The sequence below is a fragment of the Chinchilla lanigera genome, unplaced genomic scaffold (genome assembly GCF_000276665.1).
Source record: "Chinchilla lanigera isolate Chin_1 unplaced genomic scaffold, ChiLan1.0 scaffold00012, whole genome shotgun sequence".
Classification (NCBI taxonomy): Eukaryota; Metazoa; Chordata; class Mammalia; order Rodentia; family Chinchillidae; genus Chinchilla; species Chinchilla lanigera.
The window spans coordinates 12,834,329-12,854,309 of NW_004955413.1; the positions used below are offsets into that span (position 1 = coordinate 12,834,329).

The 19,981-nt window shown below is 37.7% G+C and overlaps 1 protein-coding gene across 1 annotated transcript in view; it reads right to left on the reverse strand.

Moving 5' to 3' along the window:
- Slc15a5 (solute carrier family 15, member 5) overlaps window positions 1–19,981 on the reverse strand; it is a 92,644-nt gene that overhangs the window by 2,136 nt on the left and 70,527 nt on the right. The window contains exon 8 of the mRNA XM_005379024.1: window positions 3,896–4,004. Within this exon, the coding sequence (XP_005379081.1) occupies window positions 3,896–4,004 (109 nt within the window). The remainder of the gene's footprint in view (window positions 1–3,895; window positions 4,005–19,981) is intronic.

Below are 19,981 nucleotides of genomic sequence, written 5' to 3' on the forward strand. Positions count from 1 at the left end.
ATATCACCTGTACATTAATAAGGGTGTTGTTTCGTCATTTTTGTCAAAATATTGGGTATAAGCATAAGCCAGGACTGCCCTCTTTTAGACACTTTGCCACAGTGCCTTGGCTCTGAATAAATATTTAGGTCTGACAAAAATTGACAGACTGTGTACTGAAATCAAAGCTTATTTGACTTACAAATAACATGTTTCAATAATATCATCTCTGGGACATGGCTGCTTTCTCATGTTTCTTTCCATATTTACTGTTCCTTGGTGCTGGAAAATAACAATTAGTATAAAAACAAACTGGAATCATGCACCCCTGAATGCAGACAGACTTACTCCCTGTGGTTCTGCAGCGTTCTTGCCTAATTCTTCTGACTTGATCTGTACAACTCTATTGGCTTATAGATCCCCAAGGTAAAGTGTGCCTTTGCGCTGATATAGTTGGTTCTGGATACTTAATCTTTGGAAGCAAACTTGCTGGACTCTTTTTCTTCTGATGTGTGACACCCATTCTTTTCTTGTGGGCTTGCTGATCACAAGGTGGTAATGGCTGTAGATACTTTAACTAGATCTCTCTCAAATGGCTGAGGATTTTTTTATAGAGCAAGTAGAAGGCTCTTTCCTGGCTCTTACAAGCAGCACAGTATAGGAGTATGGGCTTTGGAGACAACCAAACTTGAGTTTGAATCCTAGTTGTGTGAACTTGGTCAATTTATTTAGCTACTTTTGCACTTTAGCTTTCTTAGTTATAGAGTGATAAGATTTATGTAATGGGTCGGTTGAAATTGTTTGTATCTGTACAGCATGTCACAGGGCACTCAACATGTGTGGAATTAATTTCTTTCCTTTTTGTTTTGCTTCTTCTCCCCTCTCCCCCAATTATGTAGGAAAACATAGACAGGAGATGGAGATGGAGAACATCTGGGGATGGATGATTAGATTTATTTCTGAATAAATACTTTACCAGGGGTCCCCCAATGTTTTGGCACGGAGGACTGGTTTTGTGGAAGACGATTTTTCTGTGATGGGGTGGAAGTAGTTTTGGGATCAGACTCTCATCTAGAACATGCAGTCTACCTCCCTTGCTTGTGCAGTGCAAGGTAGAATCTACGCGCCTGTGAGGATCTAATGCTGCCACTGATCTGACTAGAGGTGCAGCTCAGTAGTAACAGGAGTGATGGGAGTAGCTGGGAACACAGACGAAGTCTTCCTTGCTTGCTGCTTACCTCCCTCTGGGAGGCCCAGTTCCTAACACACCACAAGCTGGTACTGCTCTATGTCCTAGCTCTGAGGACCCCTGGACTGCTTGGTCTCTTATTTTTGGTTTCTCCAGTCTTTGGTGCTTTTTATATTTTTATCCTTCTCTGGACTCCATACTACCATCTCTTACTCAGTTATAGTAACTCACTTGCCCAACAATCATAGAGTAAGAATCACACTTGAATATTTTAATTTAAACATCAATGTTAGTTCCATGTCGCCTGGCATTTTGCTTGGTTCAACTTTGTACCACAAGTACATGGAATGATGTTTAACATGTTGGTTGAATGCATGAATGAAAGAATGACTGAATTCCTGAGCTAACAAATGCTGGTTCTGGTGCAATTATACTTGAATTTAACCCTAATAATGTCTGTCAGGTACACTTCAGTGTAACTTCAGAAGAAGAATTGTAAAAGGGAGGAGGAAGGAAGCATGTTATGGTTTGTGTCTGGGTGTCCCCCCAAAGCCTCATGCAGTCATGGGGCAGGCTTTTAGAGTTTGGCTGGTTATGGGTGTGAGAGCTACACCCGCCCTGGGTGGATAATTTGCATATGTAAGGGACAGGAAGAGGCTGCTTGCCACCATTCCTCCCTTTTAGTGCTTGTTGCTTTTGCTGTGTTCTGCCCCCATGAGCTGTAGCCCTCTGCCATGTGCCGCTCTGCCTTGTAACCTGCCAAGTATGGACTGAAACCTCCACAAACTGTAAGTGAAATAAACCTTTCCTTCCTTAATTTTGGGTGTCAAGTATTTTGTCCCAGCAACGAGAGAAAAGTAACCAAGACAAAGCAGGAGGCCAACTCTAGGGCCACTATTGTTATTATTGCTAATTGTTTGAGACTGTACTCATCCTCATGCCAGCCTTATGGCCCAGTTACTATTCTTAATGTTTCCTTTTTACAAATGAATGAACTGAGGCTTAGTAAGGTTAAGCAGTCGCTGAGGTTTGTACAGCCAGTACATTGTAGAACTGGATTAAGCTATGCTGATTCTGGAGACTGCCTTTTAAGCTACTTCATGAAGGACAGGTTAAAAACAAAAACTGGGTGATAGGACAGATATATTAGTCACTTTTTTTGCCATGGGGACGAAATCCCTAGTACCTGCAATTTAAAGGAGGAGAGGTTTACTTTGGCTTATAATTTCAGTCCAAGGTTGGCTGTTTCTAAGGCAGAAGTATCATGGTGGGAGGGCATGATGGAGGAAATTTGCTTACTTTGTGGTCACCAGGAAGCACAGAACAAGGAAAAGTCAGAGAGGAAGGGTTCAGGGACCGGATGGAGTCCCCAAGGCCTGCCCCCCTTGGCTCATCCTGATATACACTGAAATATGCCTTACTAATCTCATAGCTCTCTCTCAAGTCAGTCAAGTTGACAGGCTAGAAGAGCCATCGGACCAGGTGTGTGTTCATTTGTGAGTAAATGGGTACCGAGTGTGTGGCTGTAGGCAGTGAACAGGAGGAAAAGAGCTTTGTCTTCATTTCAGTTTTCATTCCTGGATTTTTTTTTTACAAAACTGAGGAAATTCTTGTTGGCTTATTCTAGAAGACTGATTCTTTAATTTCCTTCCAATCTAAGAATGAGGCTGGCATTTAGGGAAATTGTGTATCATGGAAGATCATTTTGATTTCTAGTTTGTCAATATGTTTTGGTTCTTTTATCTTTACAACAAAAGAAATATCCAAATTTAGGGAGGCACTAAGGCTTTTAATCTCGTCTTCCAATCTGCCTTGCATGGGGTGTTAGTGTCACCCATACTGAGCACAAGCTCCACGTGAAAAGTAACATAGACGAAGCTAAGTTTGCTGACCTCCTCTGTAGTAAACTCCTGTTTACTACCTTACCTATCAAATGACTGTACCAGAAGGGATTTGTCGCAAGCATAAAAGAAAGACTTTTAGCAAGGGAGAAATGACAAGGAGTGGGATGATTTATGACTAAATACATATATGAATGAAATAAAAAGATGAAAATGAAAATCTGCTTCATTCCCAGCAGTCATTGTGCTTTGTGCTTTCTCAAAATTGTTCCCCAAACCCATAAGTGGTTGGAATTATTGTTTTTTTTTTTTTTTTAACTTGTGTAACTGGTTAGGCAGTTTAGCCAAAGTACACACCCATCTAAGAATATGTCAATGGGAGGGAGGAAGGCAGGGAGAGAGGGCTCAATAAGGCCTAATGATGGATGGATGGGACGTGATACATATTAAGCCACTGAACGGTCTTAGGTGATTAGCTAAGGGATTTTTGCACACTGATGTTGAAATGGTCACTGTTGATTTAAAGGCCTGAATGGGATCCAAATCTCAAGAGTCATTAGATTTCTAGCTATTTGTTTAATGATATTTGCTTTTAATAGTAAAAGCACTCATTATCAGTATGGTTATTTATAATTCTAAGTGCTACATAGTGGAGAAAAAACTCTTATAACATGCTTTAAAGTGAAGGAAGCACTATTTTATTATGAGCATCAGTGGAGAAGTGAAGACTAAAATGAAATTTCTGGTTCTACATAATCTGTTAAATTTCTGAAATACACTCATGTGTCCAGTAACAGCATACCAGATTTCCATTGCCGCACTGGTGGTTTCCAGACCACTGTTTCGTGGAGTCAGAAATTGTTCATCTTACCGTACACTTCCATACCTTTGTGAAACACTCCAGAATCCCAGGACATTCAGCAATGTTAATGACGCCAGCAGGAAGAAGAAGTTTTCTAAATTGCCTTTGTTTAATGTGTTTGGAAACCAATTGCCTGTTTGGAACAAATGTAATTATTATTCAACTGCAGAATTATAAGTTTCTGTGAATATTTTTTCTTTTCCCAATTCGTAGAGCTTTATTCGCTTCAATAATATCTCCAAGGCAAAAAGCTCATCTAAAACTTGATTGTTAAAACTCATTTAATTCTCTGATTGCCAGTACAATGATAAGCAAAGTACCCCAAATATTTTGAGGTTAAAAAACTTTAGCTGGGGTATGAAGGTTATCTGGATGATATTATTAATTTGTAGGAACTGTTTGTCTTATTTACTCTTTTTTTTGTTTTGTTTTTTTGTCTTTTGTTGTCTTTTTGAGACAGGGTCTCGCTATGCAGTTCAGGCTGGACTTGAGCTCACTTTGTAGTACAGGCTGGCCTCAAACTCACGATGATCCTCCTACCTCAGCCTCCTGAGTGCTGGGATTACAGGCATGTGTCACCATGTCCTGGCTTGTTTTATTTATTCTTATACATTTAGTACCTAGAATAGTGCCTAGAACCTGGGGATTGTTTGATAAATGTGTACTGAATGAGTGAAAAATATTTTTCATCATTGGACAATCTGTTCACATGTTAATTGCAACGCAATTGAGGTAATACATGTAGATGATAGCTATTAAGTTATTTTGAAAACTTAGATAAATGTAGGGTTATCTTACAATAATGTCACTGCTCCTATTTGTAAATTGCTTCAATCTCTGAATGACATGGATATTTTCCTTTAACCTGCTGAATAATTCCTTTTAACATCCTATAATAAAGGATCCCTATTTCCTTATGATGCCAAACTGAGTACATATGAAATTATTCAGAATTCAAGGCAATTTAATTCACTCCTAAGTTTTTACTTTTCTTTGGATCTTTGCTGTAGTTTTCTCTTTTTGTCACATCTATATCTATACCCACATCTATGCACATACTCAAATTTTGTTCAGTGGGTTTTGAGGTATTATGTTCCAATTATTATACAAATTGTAACACATTATGTATATGCAACCCTCAGTTTTAGACAATACAACAAAACAGTGGTGATATCTAGTATTGCCAGATATACTACCAAAATCTAGTATTATAGAATGTTTAGGGGCTGGGGATTTAGCTCAGTGGCAAAAGCGCCTGCCTGCCAAGCGCAAAGTCGTGAGTTCGGTTTCCGGTACCGGAGAAAAACCAAAAAAAAAAAAAAAGAATGTTTAAAAGGAAAAAAATGTATCTTTATGGAGAGTTTAATTCAATTGGAGTTCTGAGTGAGTAGAATATTTCCAAAAAATATTATGCATATGAGAACAGGAACTAATCATCTTTGAACTTTCAAATACCAACATTTTGGCATTTTCTTGTCTTTTTAAAGGAACAGCTCCTACAATGGGTTGTAAAGATGAGTTCAGGACCAGAGCAATCAGTCTATGTGCCAATAGAATTGCTCACAGCGCCATCCTAGGCAAATGGGTTGTGAGTTGCTTTGTGAACCAGAAACTGTTTCTTGGCTTCTCCCTTGACAGTGCATACTTTCAAGTGGGATTTGAAATAAATGCTCTGTTCAAGGTTGACAGTCAGCAAGTGCCTAAGTATGACAGCTCTGATTAGTTGTGCCACTTCCCATGGAAAACCGCTCCTCTTCTGTCATTTAACTTCCCAATAACCATTCCTATGGATCAAGTATGAGAATTATCTTGTGTCTTTTATAGTCTTGGACCCATACATAAAAGTTGGTACTGAGTTTAGAAGTATTTTGGAAGTTCTACTTCCTCATTTTGTTAATTTGCATTCATTACAAAGGAAAGTTTTCATTTTATTGCTATACTGACATGATGCCTTCACCTGGGGTTTAGATGAGTAGATTCACTGAAGATTTCCCTATTTGTCTGTCTATCTCTCTGTATACCAGATATTGTGAGTCTACGTGTGTGTAGGAACTAGATATTTGGTTGTAGTTGTATTTGAATATAGGGACTTGTGATGGAGGTCAAGATAAGGTGAGATAACACCCTGGTTATTTTCAGAAAGAATTAAATCATCCTGCTAAGCCTATTCAAATAGTCCTATTTTCTTTTTTTCTTGAATTAATATCCCAGTCGTATTTCTGTCCTTTTCATTTCACATCAGCACTTTGCATGTCGTGCGATTATACCATTTTATCACCGTGTTCCTCTGGCTAGAGTAAGAGGAGTTTGCAAGGAGCATGTGAAGCCTAAGAATTAACATGACATTAATTCTTCTCGGAGCATGAATTTTGGTCCATAAGAAGTAATTGAAAAGAATCTCTTTATATTATAACAAAGTCAGATGAGGGGGAAGAATATAAATTTTGTAAGTTCTTTAAAGGTAAAACATAATATTTCTAAGAGATTGTGCAATTACAGCAAATACTGTAATTGAAGAGACAGCCCCAGGTCCCCTGGGCATGCCAGTGTTCTTGTGTCTGTCATTGGGGATACTGGTGCAAATAAGAAGCACTGTGACTTGCTTTGTGGGAGGTGAGGTGACAGCACAGGAGGACAGGAGGTTGTTGTGCTGAAAAGGATAGAGGAAGATAGTGGAAATTTGAAGGTCTATGAAAAGCACTTTGAGAGTGGGGTCATTTAAAAAATAAAATGAAAGATTCCCATTTCACCTCTTAAAATTCCTGATAACACCGTATTCCTCCTTAAATATCATTTTGAGTATTCAAATGTGTCCATCATACTGGTCTCACTGAAATGCAACATTTTCTGCTTTATTTAACTATAAATTAGCATTTTCTGTACATCTAACTTACACGATGAACTCTAGGGTAAAGAGAATCATCACCTGAGTGGATAGAGTGGGACAAACACCAGCATCAATTTGGATGGAGAGATTCCTCAAGAAACCTAAAAACTTCTTTATCCATATAGAAATTATCTGTCTAGGTAAAGAGACAGATTTGATGTAGAAAGATGTAGACGGAACGTGGGCTTTGAGGTAGACAGACTGTTGAGGTCACATCTTGCTTGCATTATCAAATGATTTTGTTATTGGGAAAATAATTGGACCATTTAAACCCCAGTTTCTTTACTCCCAAATGATGCTGATGATACCTCTTTCACTAAACTGGAAAGAGAAGTAGAAGAAATAGTGGCTGTCAAGAGCCAGGCACAGAGCAGGCTCTCTGGAAACATTAGGTTATCTCCTCCTCCTGCCCTTTTTAGAGGTAGCTCACAAAAATCGAGTAACCTGAACTTGATCTTGGGCTTGTTTCCTGTCAGATATTCCTTCATGTTCCGCGTGCCATTTTTTTTTTATCATTATCCCAGGACTGGTTGTAAAATGTTCCATTTAACATTGTCAGTTGACTCAGCTCTTAGGTACTATAACTTTATTTTAGTAGCTTATAAACTTTTATTGTCGTAATTCACATTTGTGCCATTTTTCATCTGACATTTCTAGTAGCTGATTGAAATCGGGAGCATCCTTGTGAAAGGAGACAAAGTGAAGACATTAGGTCTGGAATGAGCCTGACTAAACTTCTCCAGAACTCAGCTTATGTAAGCCGGGAGGTTAATAATGAGAGAGAATGGCCATATACAGGGCGGGTTGGCTCATTCATTTGAGGCCACCATTAATGCTCACAGTGAGCCCTAGTTTTCTAGCTTAATAGTGTAACCAACATATTAGTAATGAGTATTCTGCTGTTGCAGGTATAGAGCACTCACAAAATGCTTAACATTGTTCAGAATTCCTCTAGATAGCTCTTGTTCAACTTGATTTATTTTTTTTATCTGAAAGTGATTTTTGGGTGGAAATTTTTTCATACCAGGAAGTGCACATTCCAAGTTACTTAAAGGAGTCTACAGATTAGCAAGGGATGTGCTGATAGTAATTACTTGAAAGTATTAGACTTTATAAGTACTAAATGAAATATTTCTATTTACCTTAAATTACCATAGTCATTGCAGAGACAAAAAGACTGTAGAAGCCTATGGACTAGTTGTTTCATTTTACAGATAAAATAGTGCAGGCACTGAAAGGTAAAGTGAGGCAGTGCTCAGCAGAAGCCTCATCTTCCTACCCTTACAGCAAATGTGCTAGCATAGGCCCTGGCTGGTGCCAGGGAAATGACCATTATTACTTCCTCTAACAGCTTCTCAGTAGCTTAACTGTGTGTGGATGGTAGTTTTTGAAATAGCTTATCTTAAATTGCTTCTAAAACACCTAATACCACCTCTCTACCCAAACCCTGGGGCTCTCCCTTAAGCTACTATGGAATTCTTAGAATAATTTAGACTAAATTTAAAGCTTTTGAAACTGGAGAGAGAAACATATATGATGATACACATGTGCAGAGCTGCTATACAGAGCACAAAGTGGCAAATATGAAAGGGAAATGTATTTTATTTCTCTCTAAAATTCCTATACAGTAAGGTCCAAAGTTTCAAGTTCTGCCTTGGTGTATTTTAGCGTCACAGGGTGACATACATCTAAACATGTGTGTGATAGCTTTTGTTAGACACGTTCCCCACCCAGAGGGAAAGTCTCCCCAGAGGAGCCAGATCAGCTGCACTCTACCCGGGTCTCAACCTACCAGATTTCGCTTCCCTGCTAGCCCTCAAGATTAGCTGAACAAATCTGTCTTAGCTACTTTTCTCCCCTCACTGAGACAAACTACCTGACACCCAATGTTAAAGGGAAGTTTATTTAGCTCACAGTTTGTGGAAGTTTCAGTCCATCACTGGCTGGCTCCAAGGCAGGATGGCATGGCAGACAGGCATCGCAGAGGAGAAACAGTTCATGGCAGGCAGAAGGTAGCAAAGCAAGCAAGAGAATTTAGCAACTTCTCTCTGCCCCTTTTATACTCTATCTAGGATGCTGGGGTTAGGGTTGTGCCAAACCAATCAGTAGACTAATTTAACACACAGCTTTGATCCCGGCATCACACACTCTAGATTCAGCCACCTCTGAAAAAGCCCCCCCTGTGGCTGCATGAGGCTTTGGGGAACATCTAGACATAAACCATAACAAAACCCATCACATCTTTCTGTAGGAACCAGGCATCACCACACACCTTTAAACTACGAAGTCTGAACCCCATAGCCCCTGCTTATTTTCTGTATTCTGAGTGCAGTGCCCAAGTGGCCGTGCATGGCAAGTTGTTTCCTCATCTCTGAATGTACATCACTAATGAGCTGCTGTCATTCTCATACTTCTAATGTCAAGAGTGTATTTTCTACCATTTTATATTATTTTGGGAGGGAGAAGTAAGAAGTGACCAGAATAGGGCCTCTCTGCAGAAATCAAGGTTAGGTCTAGGCACACTGTTGGTAGCTATTGCTGGGGGGACTTATTACTTGGGCTCTCTTCCCCTCCCTTCCCCTCCCCCTCTCCTTCTCCTCCCTTCTCTTCCCTCTGTTCCCCTCCCCTCCACTCTCTTTTCTCTCTTCCTTCCTTCCTTCCCTCCTTCCTTCATTCCTTCCTCCATCCCTCTTTCTTTCTTTCTTTCTTAGAAGGAAAGGAAGAAAGACTTCTCCCAGATACTCTCTGCTTCTAACCTCTGTGAAGGAGCACAATCACATGATACCACAGGACAAGAAGTAATGGGAACAGAAGACAGGCAAGGTAGACGACGTCCAACAAGTGTCCTCAGAAGTGAAACTCTAAAAATAAGTACAAGTTCCAGGCAGACCAGACAGCCACATATTGCAGTCTATAATCATTCTATCTGATCCAAACATCAGGAAATTTGAAGATGGTGTAAAGTTATTCCCTCAGTCCAGCAGTCTGCTTGCTGCAGTCAGTTGGATTTTAGCAGGCCACTTTAACTGCAGACTATAGCAAAAATATCCACATATACTCTCACTTGATGATGGTTCTTAGTAAATTCTCCTTTCAAATGAATGATAGAAAAAGTTCAGTGTAGAAAAGATGGGACAATAATATGTATTCTTACTGTTGCTTGCAAGAGATACCCCTAATGGATAAAGCTTAAAATAATGTAATGATAATGAAGAAGAGGAACTCATAAGAAGAAATAAAATAATGGAAAATACTAATTTCACAGAAAACTGAATTCAAAGGAATAACCTTCCAAAGAGACACTGAGAAACTTTTTATATTAATAAGTAGCACAATCCCAGCTGTAGATATACCAATAGTTATACCTTAACTAATGAAAACAAAGTCTTTTAGAAATATAGGAAAGATGTATTTAAATAACTCTTGTGAATGATTATATTACACTGTCAGCTTTTGATAGAATAGGCAAAATAGTTAATAACATGGAGAATTATAATATTATGAAAGAGTTTAATAATGATTACAGAATTGTTTAGTACCAAGAAAATGCCCTTTTATTGAACTTGAAATGAATCAATAATAAACCCAACTTCCTAGAAATTAAAGACACTGTCACTATTAACTAATTGACTAAGGTGTAAATAAAATACACAATAGCTAAGTATTTAGAAAATCATAAAATACATATATATATATACATATGTATATTACTCAGAGGCACATTTATTTAAAGCTTTTTATTTCAGAGAAATATGTTCATTTCACATATTTTGCTGAAAACTTAAGATATTAACTGGAATGCCCTTAATGATTTTCTAAGAAAATTTAAGAAATTTAGTGCCGATGAAGACTTGAACATTAATCTCACTATTATATAATAGTGATAATTTCAGTAAGCTATAACAAATGTGGCTAAGTCAGTGTATAGTAGCAAAAAGAAAAAAACATACAATTCCTACAATATCTCCTACAAGAAATGTTCAGGGTACACATGAAAAGAAGCTAATCTTACTGAAGTGCATTTAACAATATTGAATAAATTAAAAAGCTCTGTGGACTGAGGAGATACAATGGTAGAGCTCTCGCGTAGCATATATAAAGCCCTCAAACAAAGCAACACAAAGCAAAACAAAACAACACAAAACAAAACAAAGCAGAACAAAAAACTATGTTCTTAGATGAGATGCAAAATAGTGGGAAAAATTTAGTTTTTCTAAAATCAACCTAGAAGTTTTACTCATTAAAAAAAGGTGGGATTGGATCAAATTGATAAAACAATTCTAAAATTCATCTGAAAGGATAAACCATAGAGAATATGGCATCAATAAATAAAAAATAATCAACAAGAGAGATATGATCAGTGATGCCTTATATGAAATATATAGAATAACATTGTGATAAATAAAATTGGAAGCTGGGAGTGGTGGCGCACGCCTGTAATCCCAGCACTGGGGAGACTAAGGCAGGAGGATAGTTGCGAGTTGAGACCAGTCTGGGCTACAAAGTGAGCTCAAGGCCAGCCTGAACTGCACAGAGGGACCCTGTCTTGAAAAAAAAAAAAAAAAAGTTAGAGGCAGAGAGAGAGAGAGAGGTAGATTGTGAGGATCACTTCAGAAGACCCAGGAATGAAGGTGGCAGGAGAGGAGGACCAGCTGAAGAATCTTCGCTCTGGAGAGATTCAAATCCCCAAGACGATGGCGGTTCAGATGACCGTCATCAGGAGAGATGATCAGGTTGATCTAAGGGAAGGATGAGACCCAAGAGATGACAGAGACCGGAAGGGCCGTCTCTCAGATTGGGAGGTGATGAAGTAAGCTCTTGGAGACCTGCTGACGACAGGAAAGATGACCGGGCAGGAGAGTGGGATCCCCCTCCTCCTGTTCCTCCCCTAGCTCTGTCAAGAGAGGGAGAAAGGGAAGGTGAAAAAGAGAAGATCCCATGGAGAGCTGATAAAGATCAGGAATTTCTTTCTTCACACTAAGAATGAGACTGATGAAGGTGGGTGGACCCCAGTATGACAAAGTCCCAAGATAACGGATTCAAACTCTTGTGTCTTACATAGGTTTGATCTATTCAAGGATTATTACACTTGTACTTCACCATAACACAAAAAGCATGAATTGTATTAATCCTATGTAATAGATTGATCATGCACCCTGTCCACAGGAAGGTGGGAAACCATGCCATTTTCTGAATGTAAGGTGTTGCATTACTTCTTTTTTTCTTGTTCTTTCTTCTTGTTCTCTCTCTCTTTTTTTTTTTTTTTTTGGTCTATTTGAGACAGGGTTTTGCTAAGCAGTTTAGGCTGGCCTTGAACTCACTTTGTAGCTCAGGCTGGCCTCAAACTGTCAATGATCTTCTTGCCTTAGCCTTTCAAGTACTGGGATTACAGGCATGTGCCACCACACCTGGCTTGCATTATTTCAACAATCCTTTGTTTACAAAAAACAAAAAAACCTAACTAATAAATTTAAAATGTGAACCCATCAGGTTTTGGTATCTTGGTATAGAACAGATTTTTTTTTCTTTTGATTTTGAAATATCTGATATTCATTTGGAATGAGGTAAGGTTCTATTAAAGAATATGTATTTGAAGACTCTACACCAGTGGATCTGAAACAGTTTTCACACCGTTAGCAATTGAAACATAAACTTCTTTAGGTATTTTGAGGTATTTATTTTTCACTAAATTTAGAAAGCTTTTAGGTTCACTATACGTGCAGTAAACATTGGAGTCAGTGAGATTTTTCTGTAGATTTTGCTTGAGAAGAGGTTAGTATACAGCAGTTTGCAGTCTTTATTGTAATGACAAACCGCTCAAGTGCAAACCCTGAAACAATAGTTTTTACACTTAAAACATTTGGTAGACTATTGCTGAGTTTTTTCCTGTTGCCAATAGGAAACTGCTTTCCATTAATGGAGAAGTCATGCTTTTCAAGCATTTTAAATATGGCAGTGTTTATAAATGCGGTTTGGAAAATGGTTTAAATTCTTTTTCCTAATTTTCTTTCTCTTCAGGATAGTCTTTCCACAAGGAATTTATAGTAAAGACTGTGTTGACTTCAATTTTGGAGTGTAGTAGTTACGTTAAAGATGAACTATTTGATTGTATAGAAGCCAGCACAGAACTTGCTACTGTGTTTTCTTTCTTCAGTGATAAATAAAATACTGACAGAATTTTAGTGTTAAAAAAATGAGGGTGATAATATGCTAAAATTAAGAAACAGGTGAAAAGAACAAGACAGAAAGTCCTGAAATAGTTCCAACACAAATATGTGAATATATATATATATAACTAATTGATTAGTTTAATTCCATTTATCCTATAGTGAGATATTCATGATTTAATAAACTATTTAGATTATATCAAATTACTTTATAGAAGTTTGTTATTGGAAACAAATATTTTATTTGAAATATAAAACTCACGGGTAAGGAAATTAAATTCCAATGTTAAACTATTAAATTCCATACTCATGGATAGGATCAGTGTAATAAACTTAATCACAAGCCTAGTATGGTGGTGCACGCCTGTAATCTCAGCACTCGGGAGGCGGAGGCAGAAGATTTGTGAGTTTGAAGCTGGCCTGGGCTACACAGTGATTTCAAGGCCGTCCTGAAATATATAGTGAGACCTTGCCTCAAAGAACCAAAGTGAAATAAAATGAAATAAAATAAAATAAAATAGAGAAGACTGTTGGATCTGATTGCCTATATCAGCAAAACATATAAAATAAACTCAACTATAAAATCAAAATGTTGAGTCAAAACTAAGAAAACATTAACAGTAAATATAACTAAGTAAAAATATCCTTAAAGTATAAAATATATATAACAATGAAATATGAATAGATCAAAAGAAAAATGAGCAAAGACATGAGGAAATATTTCCTGAAAAGGACAAAAAAAAGTTCTGTAGACATTAAAAGTTTAAATTTTACATTCTAAAAAATATAAATTAAAGTAAAAATGGAATATAAGTTTCACAAGATTAACAAAGATCAAAATAATACTATGTTCAGCTGAAACTAATGCCTTGGGACAAGTGCTACCACACAATACATGCAACATAACAGATTCAGCTTTTTAGAAAACAAATTCACTTTACTTCTGAAAAGTTTGAATATTTCCTCTGAAAAGTTTGAATATTTATCCTCATTGAACAAATAAGCCCATTTCTACGATTTTATTGTAAGAAGAAAATAAGTGATGCAATTAAAGACTATACAAAAAAGTGTTCACCTAAACAATATTTATAACATTGAAAATTTGAAACAGCCTAAATATTCCATAAGAAAAGTCCATTTAAATATTTATACCCATCAGTGACACATACCAATTAGTTGTTAAAAATGAGCTTTGTTTTTCTAATTCTGAATGACATGGATATATGCTTGCAATCTTATAAGGAGAGAATTAAAAAGCGAGGTATTGATACAAATTTGTTGATTGAGCATTGAGCAAGTTTATTTAAATCTTGTTTTGCTTAAAAGCTGTCTACACAAATATAAATTTAATTCCTACACACATGCACATGCACACAAATAGGAAAATATTGGGGGGAAATTCACTCAGATAATTATTTGGGTATCACTTTTTCAAAGTCTTCCTCCTCTTTATCATTTGGATTTTTTTATTCACGTATTAACATTACAGAAAAAATTCATATATTTTAAAACCACTTCACCAAACGTCATGGAAAAATTTTATTTCTAAAAATAATTTTCTGTTAGAGGTGGTTTCCCACCATCACCACCAACTAACTCATTTGAAACACTGAAAAACAGGTCTGTTATTAGCAGCATTAATTCCATAACTTGCAAGTTGTGTCTTCATTATAAACCTATGTAAAGATATCATTCCAGGTATCCTGAGAGCTCATATGCCAAGAACTAGTTGATTCTGAGTCCTCGGATTCATTAATTTCAATCCATACCAGTCTACAAAAATTACAGCTTTATCAGGTACCTTAGGTATACATGACATTATTTTAAGTGTTACCTCATATTGCTTTGGATGCAAAAGAGATTTCTACTGCCTCTTTTCAGAGGAACATGCAACATTTCCACTTCTTATTAGTTACTGTTTCATTTTCAATGTAATAGAATTTTGAAAAAAATCTTAAAATATATCCTTTGGAATCTCATCAAATGATAACTGGACACAGGGAGCTTTTTTTAGATTTCTCATTGGAATTTTTGTAATGTTGGTGATCTAGCTACTGTATAAAATTATTGAGACAAGACTGAAATGGGTTAATACCCTGTCTTAGTTTATGCACATCTTTCACTTAGTATGTGCTTTTTCTTTTTCTCTTTTTCTCTTTCTTTCTTTCTTTCTTTCTTTCTTTCTTTTTTTGCTTGGGAGCAAAGAAATGTCCAACTAAAAAGATGTATCAGTCATTCTCTAGGGTAAGTCTCTGCAACACGAGAAATAAATCCAGGGCACTGAGAGGAGTTTTGGAATCAGGAATCCACCATTATTAAATGATTGTGGCAACTTTCAGCTCATTTTCCTCTTCTGTGTTGGGCCTACAAATATCTACCCCCAAAGAATTGTGAAGATTTAATGAAATAATATCTTTGTGAAATGCATATAGCAAGGTCTGCAAAGAACTGACACTTAATAAATGTTAATTTCTTTCCTTCCTCCTTTCAGTAACCTGATTTAAATGCTTCATTTGAGATTCATAGCTCTCCTGAGTTAATTTTTAAAACACATTAATTTTCATGATACCTGAAGGAAATAATCCCTAACAACTGTATTCTAACTTTGGCTTTTCGACAATTTTTTCATATTTATCTAATAAGAACTCAAATTATTATTACCTTTAATTTACAGACAAGGAAACAGAGGCACAGAGCAGCTGAACTGTTTGTCTAAAGTCATATGAAGGAGACAGAATAAATATTTGTTGAATGAATGGAGGAACTGCTGTGCGGTTTCAGATCCACATGCTCAGTACTCTGCTCTGGAGCATAGTGCCTGCATTGCCAGTATGATTTGCATTTCCAGTTCTTGGAATTGTGGCTAAAAATGAAATCAGTTTGTTGTTTCCAGGAAGGGACACTGTGCCTTTCAAAATTGTAGAGAAATCACCAGGCATTGTTCATCTCAACTGCAGAGAGAGGAGGCTTAGAGCATATTTGGCATAACAAGCTTTCTTTTAAGGGTGAGTTCATCCTTTTGAAGAGTGCTGGGAGGGAAAACTCATCAAGATAGTGTGTTCTCATGATGATTTCAATGAATTATCATGGAAATGAGTTTCAGAAGAGGGGTAATGCTTTGTGATAATAGCCCGATAATGCCATTAGCTATGAACTGTAATTGTAATAGCATTAGTCAAATGAATATATCTGATATTAATTTGAGTGTCAAATATTTCTATAAGGTTCTGCTTGTTAATTAAACATCAACCTTGGCATTATTAAATCAATATCTTGCCCATGCTTGCACATAGTAGGAATCTGATATTTATTTGTGGACCAAGTTAATAAGCCAATCCTTAAGTGGTATAATTTAAAATAGTAAAATATTGGGCTTGAATAATTTCGTGGCTAGAACAGGAATTGATTTTTCCCCGGTATCTTCTGTTTGCACAATCTCTTCTCCACATGCAAAGCTGGTTAGCTAATAGTTGAGATTTAGGGATAAGGGAGCTAACATTTCACCCCCAATCACTTTCACCTGAGTGTAGAGTTTCTCCCTTGCAGCCTGTGTTTATGGTCTTCAGTCCACTTTGGACTTTACCAGATATTTTGTCTGCGTGGGTACCTGATCACTGGGGATCATCATGCTTTAGTCAGTTTTGTGCTTACGAACACCCATGAGGCTTCCAGCACTGCCGAAGATCTTAGCCCGTGACTTAGAAACCATCTTTGCTTGCTGTGACAAACAAGTCCTGATCTCACTGCCCTCCTTCTTCCATATTTCCATCCAGATCCCCTTTGCTCTCTCAGGTGGCCTGCTGCCTATTTCATAAAGAAAACGGGGAGGGAGATCCCAGCCTCCATTGCTAGATCCATACATGCATTTGGCTCTGCACCTACCTTGTCCTCTCTCTCCTATTTCAGGGTGAGGAAGTTTTCCAGGCTGGCTTCTTACTGAGCCCGGTCCTCCCTTCCTCCCAGCCTTCGCTGCCGTCTCTTCTCCCTTCTTCCGTCCACCCTTTTAACGTCTCCTTCTATAACAGGTATTCTCATCAGTTAAAAATACTCTGTCATCTCTCAGAAATGAAAGAGGAACATAAACCCACACCTAAGGCTCGCAGATGAAATACAGATTTTCCAGTTATATTTCTGTTTCACAACTACAATGATGTTAGCATATTTTAAATATTGCATGAATAATTTTTTGTGTCTGCATCCCCTCAATATTACATGGGACATACTTAAATACTACAAAGTCATTTATTACTTATCTGAAATTCAAATATCACTGGTCATCCTGTAGTTTTATTTGTTAAATCTGGCAAATCCACCCACTTCCCCTCCCAGCTTTTCTGAGCTCTAGATATTTCTATTTAGATGCTTCACAGTTATGCCAGCTTACTGTGTTAAAAAGTGAATGAGTGTAAATTTTAAAAATCTGTCCTCCTGGTCTTTTTTATTTAGTAAATGGAATCTTTGCTCACTCATTTATTCACAGAAGCTGGGATAAGTCCTTCAGGTCACCTCCTCCTTCTTTCTACATTCTGCTGCCTCCTGTCAAAACCACCAATCAGCACTGCTGAGTCTACCTTAAAATGAATTTATTCCTTTCATGTATCTTGCTTGCCCACTTGCTCTGTAGTCCTTTACCACCTCAGATTGGCCTACAGTACTCCACTTACTCCCTTCCTGCATTTCCTAGATCATTCTTTTTCCCTTCTAAATTTTTTTGCAACCACAGAGATCTTTAGATGCCCATAGAATGTATCACTCATGTGCTGCCCTTATAACTTCTCAGTATATTCATGTTAAAAGAATCCTGTATGCCAAAGGTCTCCTCTGATCTTTGCCTCTGCCTAATCTTACAATTTGACTTCATGCAATTGTCACCTTTCATGGATCTTTTTCTTTTAGCTTTTTACCCTTCTCTGTGTTCCTCTTATGCACTTAGGAAGTCTCTACTTTGGCACCTTCTTATATCTACTACCTACCAGAAAGACTTCATGCCTAAGCCCACCATGTTAAATACCATGCATTTTTCTAGTTTCAGCTTTAACATTGCTTCTAGATGCTGCTGCTGTGAACAGCTGTGTGTCTCTAGCTCTCTCTGCTTCTGTGAATTTGCCGTGCAAAGAAGGTCCCATGAATGACATGGGTCGGTGAGGCCATGAAGAATCCCAGGCACTATCTGATCTCATTGCATCCTAACTTAGACCTGGAATTAAAGTTGAGCTTTGCATTGATGGAATACATTCTCTTCTGAAGAATTATTAAAGTCTCAAACCAAAGCATTGTATTTGTGATTCTCTTAGCCCACTTGAAAGGCATTGAGCTCTCACCGAAGTTACAATAACACCACCACAGATCATTATTTTTGTGCATCTACAATTCTTTGGTGTTTTTCGACTATCTGTGCTAGTTCTCATGAAATTCTTAGAAGGTAAGTTATTAGTGACACCATTATACACAAAGACAAACTGAGACTCGGAAAAATCAAATAACAGCATCAAGATATCATAGGTCATTAAAGGCTGAGCTGCACTGAAACTCAGGTTTCTCTGACTCAAATGCCTGTGCTTTCTACCTTTTGTGATCAATAGCAATGGATAAGCCGGGCGTGGTGGCGCACACCTGTAATCCCTGTATTCAGGAGGCTGAGGCAGAAGGATCGTTGTGAGTTCAAGGCCAGCCTGTGCTACAAAGTGAGTTCAAGACCAGCCTGAATTGCCTAGTGAGACCCTGTCTCAAAAAGACAACAACAACCACAAAACAAAAACAAAAACAAAAAATCCCAATAGCAACAGATAATTACTTTCTATAATCTAGCTGGTAGCTGAGGCTTGACTTGACACTGTGATGAATCCAAAACCTACATTCAGCTCCAGGGTTTTCTGTGGGTCAAGAAGATGTAAATAAAATGTATCTGGATTTAATAACACTATTGTGTGAGGAGGACGAAGGATCATGGGCAGAGTTTGCCTCTGTGAACTGTCCAGGTAGCCTGAGGACCACTGGCACTAAAGCAGCTAACAAACAAGTGAAGTGTGGTCCTGGCTACAGGTGGATTGTAGGCCAGCTGGCCACTCCTTTTCTCCTCTGAGTCCAAATTGAAACCCGTAAGCAGTTGGGCTCAAGTCATATACTGGAATTGCAAGAAACACATCTAGGAAAAGAGGCATGGGTCCATGAAATCCAGTTGTGTTCTTCTCCTGATGCATAAATATTTTCTTCTTTCAAGTTTATTGCAATTGCAAATTTCTGTTTAAAGAGCATCTCAGTGATTCATGCCGACGTGGCTATCAGTGGCCTCAATCCTCATAGATATTTAAAGAAGAATTTGCAAAGATCTCATTTTTAATTTAAGATATCTTGATTTGACTTAAATAGCGACAGCTTTTGCACCTTCCCTGAATTCTGAGGAGGAGGGATTAATGAGCACAAGAAGATGTATAACTTGACCTCTTCATTCTGCCCAATTATCCTTGTCCTTTCAGACATTTTGCTTCGGATCCTTCCCCCACTGCCTGCACATCCCTAACTAAGACATCACTTTCACCAAATTCTATTTTGTTATTTTTGTCAAAAGCTAAGTTCACGAGTGTGAGAAAATTGATCTTGTTGCTAATGGGATATAGTTGAAATAAGCAGTTTGACTGACTTCTTCACTCCCTTATATTAGCATTGCTACTTTTAGATAAACTATTCCTGAAGTGATTAGTGTAGGAGGATGGGTTTTAGTCTTGTATCTTCGCCTTTAAAGCACTCAGAGTTAGAGATCCCAGAAGGATCAGTTTTCTCACTTGTACTGAAAATGTCACTCTAACAGTTATCTGTCTGCACCGTCAAGTTTTGAGAAATCTTTTGAATTTACCGCATTCACACCATTCTCCATCCTGGTGCTAAAAATGACTAATGCGGCTTGGAGACTGGGAGACTGTGATAGCTGATCTTCTTTTTCAACCATGCAAAAACATTCACACACACGCACATGCACACATGCTCAACTGACATGAATCCTTAAAGGCTGCAAATATTCTAAATGCTAAGTGGGACACTGAGTGGTGTGGGGCACCT